Genomic DNA, 10,371 nt, shown 5'->3' with positions numbered 1-10,371 from the left:
TTTTGGCCAGTTATCGCAAGTCTGGAAATTTGTCCTAGGGATATAATCCAAAATAAGAAAAAAGTTAAATGCACCAGATGTCCACTACATCGTTATTTACAACAGGGCAACGAAACCATCTAAGTGTCCAAACAAAAATATTTAGACAAGTCATGACATGGCCACCCAAGAATTAAGCAGTCTTTTGATACAGCAACAAAGAAATGTTATTTGAAAAGAAATGTTATTCAAAATTGAAGTACAATATGACAGCTCTGTGAAGGGGACTGGACGATATTACAAAAGTCTTATTAGTATTCCATGTGGACTTCTAGCAGAAATATTTGCCTTTCTTCAAACTTTTCGTAACGTTGTTACATGGCTTTCACATGATTTGGGGATGAGGGTGGGGGGAATAACAGTAAAGGACATTTTTTTAATGTTAAATTACAAATGTCGGAATCACAATAAAAGTTCTTTAAATTCGTCCCGCCCTGTAGAGCAAACTTCGTTTTTCAGGTTCCAGGTTTGGATCAAGAGCGCACCCAAGGGCCCGCAGTCCTGAGCCCGGGGCGGGTACCATTAGGTAGGTACCCGGTTGGTCCGCGGCTGCTGCTCCAGAGCTGCACTCAAAAGCCCCAACTCGGGACCCCCGAGCAAGGGCGAGGCCGCTGCCCGGAGGTGCAGTGACCACTCTAAGGTCACCATCGAGCCCGCAGCCGCGGCTTGGCCCGGCCAGGGCTCCCGACTCTGAGTCGGGGTCTTGTTCTCCGCCCCGCGCCCCTCGCCCCACCCGGAGCTGCGACCCCACTGCCCCAGGGTGGAGAATCTCTCTGTGGAGAATCCTCATATCGTGTCGGCGGCTGCCAAGGCCCACGGACCCTGAGCTGGACGCTCCCACCCACCGCCTCGAGCCAAGACCCCCGAGCGCTGCACTGTGGCGTAACCTGGACCAGTCCCCTCTTCCTTTTTCGCCCTCTCAACCCAGCTTTTCCCGACTCCGGGAAGAACCGGGAAGAGAAGGCGGAGGCGAGCGGGGCGCCGCCGGATAAATACTGTGGCCAGCCCCGCCCACCGACCTCACTTCCGCCTCGCGGCAAGATGGCGGCGCGCGGGTCCCGCCACGCAGACTTCCGCCTGGTGCTGAGACCCAGGGCCGGCGGTGGGCCGCGCCGGAGTTGAAGTTGGAACGCGCGGGGTGTTGAGCTGCAGTCCGGGTGTGCTGGGGTGCGTCGCTGCCTCAAGTTAGGCGGGACCTGGGGAGAGGGCGCGCCAGAGGCTTTAGCCCGGGTGGTCCGGGGAGTAGCCACGTGGGAGGGGAGGAGCTGTGACACTGCGGGAGGGACGCACTGACTGAGGGGCGGGCGGCCAGGTGGGTGGGGCTCCGCCCAGGGTCCGCGTGTCAGTCCCCTCGATTGACTTTGTTGTCCTTTTTCTCTTCCCTCGCAGGCGACATGTCGGAAGGAAACGCCGCGGGCGAGCCCAGCGCTCAGGGAGGGCCCCGACCCCTCCTCTCTGGGGCCCGGGGGCTTATCGGGCGGCGGCCGGCTCCTCCCCTCACCCCGGGCCGCCTTCCGTCCATCCGCTCCAGGGACCTCACCCTCGGGGGAGTCAAGAAGGTATCCGACTACCTTGAATTCCAGGCCCCTGGGGTTCAACTGATGTTCGTGTAGGGCCGACCGTGATCCATGCGTGATGTTGGGCCTTCCGGATCTCTTGTCCCCAGGTGTTTTGTTTCTTAAAACCCGTGAAAGTCACGCAGGCATAAACTTGGCCTGCAGTTTTAGAGAGTTCTGAATTCGCCATGGATCCCAGTGTGCAAACTTCTGGTCTAGAGTATCGTGAATCCTACTCTTGGCATTAGAGGCTCTGTTCCTCTCCCATTAGGTTTGTGACTGTTAGGCACTGCCGGCGACTCGCGGGAGACCAAGATTGGTCTATTAGAATTTGGCTGTTTGAGCTGCGGGAGGTCAGGCCAGAGCAGAGGGAAAAGACCATAACCTCCCCAGCAAAGAGGAGTATGGAGTTTTATAGGAGGGGTAAAGGAGGCTGTTCCCCCTTCAATGCCTCAGGGGGTTTTTGTTACAAAGGGTTTCAGGGCACGACCAAGCCCTCCAGCTCCATACCCTGGCCCCAGGTCGCCGTCCAGACCGCCCAGGCTGATCACAGGCCCCTAGGAGATAAAGCAAGATAGGATCAAGACAAGATGGCTTTTAAGATAAAGTTTCAGCTCCTGGCCTAAACATGGTTTAACAATAACAATACATGTAAAGAATTGCCCTGACCGTGGAGAGGTGAGGGCGATGACAGAAGCTTAAAGCAGCTGGTTTTTAAAGACTGAAGTTTGCTTAGGGAAATTCTGGCGGCAGTCTAATTTATCATCTGTTTGTGAGTGCCGGCAGCATCTGTCTTTCCTACTTGAGCCTTGCTGCTAGAGCTCTTTCCCTATGATATTCACTATTTTATTATTTTACTATGACATAAGACCAGGTATAATACGATATATAACCAGGTCTTATATTAATTTTTGCTCCAAAAGACGCATTAGAGCTGATTGTCCGGCGAGGTCTTATTTTCAGGGAAACACGGTAAATTCCTTTGCTCTTAGAATTTCTGAGGGCTCTCCTTTCAGAGAGCAGAAGCTGAGGCTGCTAGTTTAAATGGTTTTTGGTGCCCCTTTCTTCTGTGTATAACACTACTGCCACCATGACATGACATTTTTCCTTTACAAGCATGAGTCTTTTTCTGTAAATCTTTGACAACAGTGTGGAATGCGCAGAAGAGCCATGGTGGTCTAGGTCCACATAAGAAGCCCTTTGGGAGTTTTTCGTCTGTATGTTGGGATCAGAATTTACCAAATCAGTGACTCCTGTATTTTACTTTCAGAAAACCTTCACCCCAAATATCATCAGTCGGAAGATCAAGGAAGAGTAAGTAACTAGGCCTTCTGAGTATTATTTACTTGCTCTGAATTTGGGCCTTTTGGGAAATAACTAAGTATGTTGCCCAGAAATTTAAATTTGTGTATGTATTTAGTTCTTTTCACTAGTGATTTTCAACCTTGGCTCTCAGATGATTCTAACGTGCAAGCTTGGAACAATACTGATGCCTGGGGGTCCGTCCCAGAAATTGTGGTTTAACTTGTTTGCAATGAAACAGTGATTATCTTTTATAGCCAGAGTTGAGAGTCACTAGTTTAGGCAAAGATGTATCAAGTTTTCCCCTGAAGTTATTTTGCATTACAGCCTACCTGCTTTCAATCAATACAAAAAGTCCACATTTTAGAGCTGTCACTATAATTTAACTTTTGAGTTATAGTTCTAATATATACTCACAAACAAGAAGATAAAGTAAAGCAAACTGAAAGGACTACCCCATCAAGGAAGTGTAAAAGGTACTAGATGTTGTATTGGGTTCTGTTTCTCATGATGTAGTTGTTGGCTGAGGTAGAGCGGAATGGTGTGGGAAAATAAGACCAGTTCTCTGAGGCAGGGTGAGTGAGTGCTGTCCTTTAATCCATTCTCTTTTCCAGGCCTAAGGAAGAAGTAACCATCAAGAAGGAGAAGCGTGAAAGGGATAGAGATCGACAGCGAGAGGGGCATGGACGGGGCCGGGGTCGCCCAGAAGTGATCCAGTCTCACTCCATCTTTGAGCAGGGCCCAGCTGAAATGATGAAGAAAAAGGGTACAGATGTGCTGGGGAGAAAGGGATCAGTGGATGTTAGTTCACACTGCCTGATAGAAGGGCAAGGGCAGTGGAATTTCCTAGCTCCCAGTTTAGTTTTCGTTGCTAATGACCTCTTCCTTCCCCCTGGTGAGCTGGATGTTTTCCCGCAGGCAATTGGGATAAGACAGTGGATGTGTCGGACATGGGGCCCTCTCATATCATCAACATCAAAAAAGAGAAGAGGGAAACGGATGAAGAAACAAAACAGATCCTGCGCATGCTGGAGAAGGATGATGTGGGTACCAGCAGGCTAGTCAGAGGAGCCTTCTTTGTAGCTATGGAAAGGGCCTCTGGGAGCCAGGGTTGAGGGAAGAAGCCTGATGAGCAGCAGGAATCTTCGGTTAGAAAAGGGCTAAGATAGATTGCAATCCAGGTATTTGCATGCTGGCCAGGCTGTGTGACCACCCCCCCCCCCCGACTTTTTCTGGCAGTTCATCGATGACCCTGGGCTGAGGAATGACACTCGAAACATGCCTGTGCAGCTGCCGCTGGCTCACTCAGGGTGGCTGTTTAAGGAAGAGAATGAAGAGCCAGATGTTAAACCTTGGCTGGCTGGCCCCAAGGAAGAGGACATGGAGGTGGACGTGCCTGTGGTGAAAGGTAGTCTGTGTCAGGGACCGTCTCGTCTCTTCTGTGGCTGCCCTCCAGGAAGCCGCCCCAGGAATGGGCCTCCCAGACTGCTGCTCATAAACTGGTCCTCTCCCGTTCCAGCTGGAGTGGCCTGAGCAGACACTAACATCTCACTCTCAGAGGGTTGGCATAGACCGGTGGTCCTAGCCTTAGACAGCCCTTGTTAGAGTAAGTCACACGACTCCTGGATCCCTTTTTACAACCAGTGTTTTCCTCCCTCCTGGCTGACTGACAGTGGAGTAGCCAGGGGTGAAGGGATGGGTACGATGAGATGGCATGGAGGGCGGCCACTTCATAGCACTTCCATTTATGTTACCTCGGGCAGTGAAAGAGGAGCCACGAGATGAGGAGGAGGAGGCCAAAATGAAGACTCCCCCCAGAGCAGCAAGAAAGACCCCGGGCCTCCCGAAAGATATATCTGTGGCAGAGCTGCTCAGGGAGCTGAGCCTGACGCAGGAGGAAGAGCTGCTGTTCTTCCAGCTGCCAGACACGCTCCCTGGCCAGCCGCCGACTCAGGACATCAAGCCTATCAGGACGGAAGTGCAGAGCGAGGATGGACAGATGGTGGTTATGAAGCAGGAGAAAGACCGGGTATGCTCAGGAATGAGTTCTGTGAAAATGTGACGGGGGTGGGGGTGGTCCAGCGACCTGTAGGGGGAAGCAAAACTGTGCCACCCTCGCTGAAATGCGAGAATAATACACATTTTTTCCTTTCTTTCCACGAGGGGCTTGGGGCTTTGTACTTCAACCCCAATTATATGTATGTTTACTTTTTACAATGAAATATTTTGAACATGTACAAGTGAGAGAACATAAACTCGTGTGCCATCACCCAGTTTGAGCAGTTCCTGATATTTTGTTGATTTGTTTACTTGTTGGCTGTGGGTTTTGTTTTTTAACCAATGGCAGGCAGCCCTAGGAAAAGGCCCTCTTTGGAGACCTCATGCTAACCTTTGCTGCTTCCTTCCTTTCGGAAAGGGTGCAGTCATGAAGGATGGAGAAAACAACTCCTTACCCCCGTTCCGTCCCCTGATTCTCTTCACAGGAAGCCAGGCTGGCAGAGGATGTTTGTACCCTTGCTAACCTGACGGAGGGTCAGGTTGGCAAGCTGCTCATCCGCGAGTCGGGAAAGGTGCAACTCCTCCTGGGCAAGGTGACTCTGGACGTGACAATGGGAACTGCCTGCTCTTTCCTGCAGGTGAGAGCCCGTACGGGCAGGGCAGAGGCTCTTGAAGAGGTTGAGGAGTGTTGGCAGATCAGTGCTAAATAAGGAAGAAGGCTTCTTGGGATTATCAGGACTGTGGGATGGGCTTTGTGATTTTGGATCTCATCACCTTCTTTGTTGATTGGCAGGAGCTGGTGTCCGTGGGCCTTGGAGACAGTAGGACAGGGGACATGACAGTCCTGGGACACATAAAGCACAAACTTGTATGTTCCCCTGATTTTGAATCCCTCTTGGATCACAAACACCGGTAAAATGAGCAGATGGAGGATGTTGGTGACTGCCCACGGCTGCTGCCTTCCCCAGACGTTTTGTTCTAAAATCTGTGTGACCCAGAAGGGGCCTGTCAGCCCACCCACTCCAGCCTTTGGCAGCCATTGTCCCAGTTTTCCCCACAGGGCCCACATGGCTCCCTCCCACAGCAGCTGTGAATGGCACAGTGACTTTCCCACAGTGTGGATACTGCGTGTCCTTGCTGCTGGGGCACTTGTCCCTTCTATTTATTTTTATATTTATGTTTTATCTTGTCACCTGAGTGCATCTTCCCCAGGTAGAGAGGGGAGGGTCTGTGGAAACGTACAGGCTCATTCTTGTGACCATCTTGGTTCTCACGGTGGGAAGGGTAGGGACTGCTGCTGCTACTCATGCGCCCCCCTTCCTTCTGAGGGGCAGTGTCGGAGAGGGTTGTGTGACCTTGGACAAACTACCTAACTTTTCTGAGCCTCATGTTACTCACCTGACAGAAACGAGGAGAATACCTACCTCACAAGGTTGGTGTGAGGATTACATGGAAGATTGTAGATGAAAACTCCTTGCACAAGGCCAGACATACACAATAGGCACTCAATAAATCTTAGTTTCCCTTCCCTTTGCCTGAGTCTGTTTTCAAACCAAATAGAGAATCCGAGCACCTCACAGGAAGTGCACAGAGCTGCTTTGTCCCTGCGTTCTGACTCCACATCCCATCCCCACGCTGGGCCTGATGCTCTGAAGGTCCAGGTTCGGGCCCTCCAGTGCCCTTTTTCTCCTGAGCACTCTTAGCCAAATGCTTCCTGTTCTTTGCTGTGAGGTGCTGGCTATAGGTTCTTTCAGAAGGGAAGAAGTCATGTCACTCAGCATCCTGTGAATGCCTTTGGGTGACATGATGGTCCCAGGACTCATTCCCTACCCTCACCCCTGCAATAAGTAGCCCGATTCCATTTAAGTAGTCTCGGAAAAGAGATTAATAATTCCCATAGAGAATCATCACCACAGTAAGTCATGCTGCTGAAAAGCAACCCTTAGTAAGATACAAGTTAGAGATTTATTAAGTAATGGCATCCTTGACATTTGGCAGATGACCTCCCACTTCAAAAGCTTTGCATTTAAGAGGTGTACTACTGTCCCCTGTCCTAGCATCACCGGGTCCGCCCACTCAGCTTAGAGCCCAGTCCCCACTGGCCGCGCTGGCTTCTTAGTTTTTGGGTGTGTGGTCCTGTTCCTTTCACCAGGTCATCACACTCTTGACCCTTCCTATGTGTAGTCCCTGGAGGCGCAGCTTGTCTGCCCCACCCCTTGTCCACAAGGCTGGGTTTTCCCTTGGTTCAGCGTGCAGAGCCGTCTCGAAGATCAGGGAAAGCCCCCTGCAGCAGTGTTTGTGGTCATTAGAGGCCGATGTCACAGCTCCCCTTGCTGTGAGCTTCATTAGCACGCCGCTTCTGGCGCAGACGGACCACACAGGCTCAGTAACGACTCCTCCTGACGTTCAGGTGACCCCAGATGGATATGTCTGCCTTTAGTCTCATCTTCCTTCTGTCATGGCTGGGGCTTTTCCTTTGCTGAGCCCCTCAAGCTGCCTAGTTGGCATCTATTGGGGGGATTGACTATTTAGTTACCACATTCCCCTTCTGTAGCTAAGAGCTCACGGAAGTTCTGTTGGATAGTGTAGTCTGCTTTCTTCTCACTATAGAGGGCTGGAGCAGAAGGGTTCCTTGGAGACATGTATGTGGAAGTCCAGTTTGGTCTAAGGCTGAGCTATGAGGAGCCAACTGCTTTTTGTTCTCCGGGCTCCGATGCTTGCTTTTAAATAGCTGATGTACTGCCAATGGGTCTCCGTCATAATCCTCTCTTTTCCCTTCTGTTTCTTTGGTTCAGAAACACTCTGCTGCTTTTTTGGGCTAACTCGAAGGCCCTGCCTCGTTAGATGTTTGGGATTTTGCAGTCTTTAATTCTTTGACTCGTCCAAGAAAGTTTGAGGAGGAGCATGTACCTCTTTCACGTTCATCATTTCAAGTATCTTGGGAATTGAATGTTAGAGCCCTACATCAAAGTCCCTATGACCTGTCTCTATTCCGATACACAGATTGGATGTCATCAATAAAAGAGTGGAAGAAAGTCAAGGCAAGTCTGCTTTCTTGGCTGAGCCTCTGAAGCATATACGTTTCTACCAACAAATCAGAGCAAATACTAGAAGTAAAAGACCCAAAGCCACCTTGGTACATGAATGCCAATGGTTTACTATCTGCATCTGTGTGTATGCATTTTGCTAAGACACCGAAAGAGGGAACTATAGGCTTGTTCATTTCTTAACTATGTGGTTAAGTGACAGACGTGGGCTTTAGAATCAGGGCTGAGCTTGAATCCAACTACACCAGTTACACTGGGGAAAATTACTTAACCTTTCCTAAACTCAGTTTTATTTATTTTCTACAAAAATGAGATAACAGTAGCTTTTTAATAGGGTTGCTTTTAAATTGGAGTGGACTTAAAGCATTTACTTGGTGCCTGACAGAAGGTGCTTCTATCAGGATGTGGTCAGCACGAGTAACCGAGATGAGACTGACAGTGCCATAAGCAGTAAGGATGTTTAATTATCTCACTGGAGATAGGTGGTTTCCAGAGTTGGGTGGTAGCCACAGTCTTTCAAGAGTTTCTTGGATCCATTTGTTCTGCCATCCTCAGCGTTACAAAGTAGCTGCTACGGCTCAGCGTCATTTCTTCACACGACAGTGTCCAAGTCAAGCAGGGAGCAAAGGAGACAGCAATAAAGGCACTTCCTCCTCATTCTGCTCTTAGCAGGGAGGGATATTCCTCAGAGGCCCAAAGAGACTTGCCCTGGGGTCTCCCTGAGAGAGCTGGGCCACATACCCACCCTTAGACTGGGCACTGGCAAAGAGAGATGGATGGACCACTTTCTCCCCTGTCACTGGGCAGCCTGTGGCCTGACGCGGTTTTATTAGTAGCGAAGAGGCAGGAATGACAGGTCAACAGTCCATAAGAGTTGTCACTATGTTAAAAAATTACTGTCTATTTCAGTAGTATCATAATGTGTATCTAGGTAGTATTTTTTAAATGTTCAATTGCCTTTTCTACTATATAAACCAGTTTTAACATTTTAGTGCACCTTCTTTCAGACTCTAAACTTGGGTGTATTATATAAAATGATTGAGACATTATGCTGTTTTATTGTGTACTTTATCGCACTCAGAAATATGTCTGGTTCTTCCATGTTAGTGAGCATCTTATACTTCAGATATTTCTGAGCTAGCTGAAAGAATTAAAGACAGCATCCTTTAATCCTTCCAGACCTACCCACAGCATCCAGTTGAATTGATCATTCAGCCTCAGACCTTTCCTCAGGGCAGGATAATCAGGAATTCTTTTAGAAATGTCTCTTGCACTGTGCAGCATCACAGTAACGGCTATATTAGAACCCATCTTTGGACTATCAAAATGCACCCAAACAACCCCGATTTGGGAACATTTTGGTTTTTCCAATTGTTCACTTTTAAAAAATGATGTGATAGACAATCTTGTCTTTAAATTCTTGCCAATATGCTCACTTTATGACCTTAGGAATCTTGATTTAAAATGCCTTTGCTGAATCAAATCCTATGACATTTTTTAAGGCTAAGGAAAGACACTGCCCTCCAGACTGCTCGTACCTGTTCACATGTCCATCATCAGTGCATAAGAGTTGCTCACTTTTGTAAAGTTAAATATATAATTGAGATTCTGTTTTTAAACATACAAACGGGAAAAGGTACTGGTAGGACTCCTGACCTGTACTTAACGACTCTCTGAATAGATAACTAATGTTCTCTCTCTTCCCTCCGTCAAACATCAGAGAGGGCTCACATGAGAATAATACACTGCTCCCACAGGTAGGTTACATGCTTTCCAAGTCAGTTGTGTTTTTCCCAAGCTTGTTTTTGCCAGTTGTGTGTCCATGATTGTGATGACATAATTCAATGGAACATTGTATAAACTAGTAAAATGTGAGGGCTAGAAAGTATTTATGGTGAAAATAGAGTACATACGTAATTTAATTACATATTACATAAATGGACAAAATATAAGTGCTAAAAGAAAGTCCCTATTTCTATGGAAACTAAGGTAAATGCTTTCGAAAAACTTATTAAAGGCGAGCTGCTAAAAAATAGTGTGGAATTAAGTTTCGGCAAGATAAATGTAAAGATGGGAGAAACTGTAAACATCCAGGGTAATTCTGCATTGAGATTGCTTCACACGTTCTTAGTGCTTTGACTTCTCATTCTGCTTTTGAAGAAACCAAAACTGATGATCTTAGCAGTGTATTATGGGTGCGTGTAGTTTGCCTGGAGCGCTAATCAGTGGACCCACCATACTCCAAGGAAAGGACTTGTCCCGACACCAAAAGATGAATGTCCATTTATAAGTGGATGAATGTCCATTTATAAGTGATAAGTTCAAATGAGATATTTAAAATAAGTATGTTTCTTTGTTTAAAAATTTCCTCCAAAATAACAGTTAGGATTAGGTTAAGGTCTGAGAAATAGAGCCCCCCAATAACAGTG

General features: G+C 48.1%; 1 protein-coding gene across 2 annotated transcripts; it reads left to right on the top strand.

The window, feature by feature from the left end:
• The first annotated feature begins 1,066 nt into the window (after window positions 1-1,066).
• Window positions 1,067-7,935, top strand: POLR3D (RNA polymerase III subunit D). Of its 2 annotated transcripts, none has more exons than XM_033134129.1 (9): window positions 1,067-1,196; window positions 1,429-1,598; window positions 2,866-2,909; window positions 3,512-3,663; window positions 3,816-3,940; window positions 4,137-4,305; window positions 4,661-4,926; window positions 5,381-5,533; window positions 5,689-7,935. In XM_033134129.1, the coding sequence occupies exons 2-9, from the start codon at window positions 1,434-1,436 to the stop codon at window positions 5,809-5,811; spliced, it is 1,197 nt and encodes a 398-aa protein (XP_032990020.1). In that variant the 5' UTR covers window positions 1,067-1,196; window positions 1,429-1,433; the 3' UTR covers window positions 5,812-7,935. The 2 variants fall into 2 exon arrangements, with proteins under 2 accessions (XP_032990020.1, XP_032990019.1); XM_033134128.1 differs by having other exon boundaries at window positions 1,068-1,206.
• The last annotated feature ends 2,436 nt before the right edge of the window (window positions 7,936-10,371 follow it).

The sequence above is a fragment of the Rhinolophus ferrumequinum genome, chromosome 18 (assembly GCF_004115265.2).
Source record: "Rhinolophus ferrumequinum isolate MPI-CBG mRhiFer1 chromosome 18, mRhiFer1_v1.p, whole genome shotgun sequence".
In the NCBI taxonomy this organism is placed as follows: Eukaryota; Metazoa; Chordata; class Mammalia; order Chiroptera; family Rhinolophidae; genus Rhinolophus; species Rhinolophus ferrumequinum.
This window is presented reverse-complemented; position numbering and strand designations above follow the sequence as displayed.

Bases quoted from the DNA above. Each gene is read 5' to 3' on its own strand.
- POLR3D (XM_033134129.1), top strand. From the start codon at position 1,434: ATGTCGGAAGGAAACGCCGCGGGCGAGCCCAGCGCTCAGGGAGGGCCC. The intron at 3,941-4,136 runs GTGGGTACCAGC...TTTTTCTGGCAG, and splicing joins GCATGCTGGAGAAGGATGAT to TTCATCGATGACCCTGGGCT. The intron at 5,534-5,688 runs GTGAGAGCCCGT...GTTGATTGGCAG, and splicing joins CTGCCTGCTCTTTCCTGCAG to GAGCTGGTGTCCGTGGGCCT.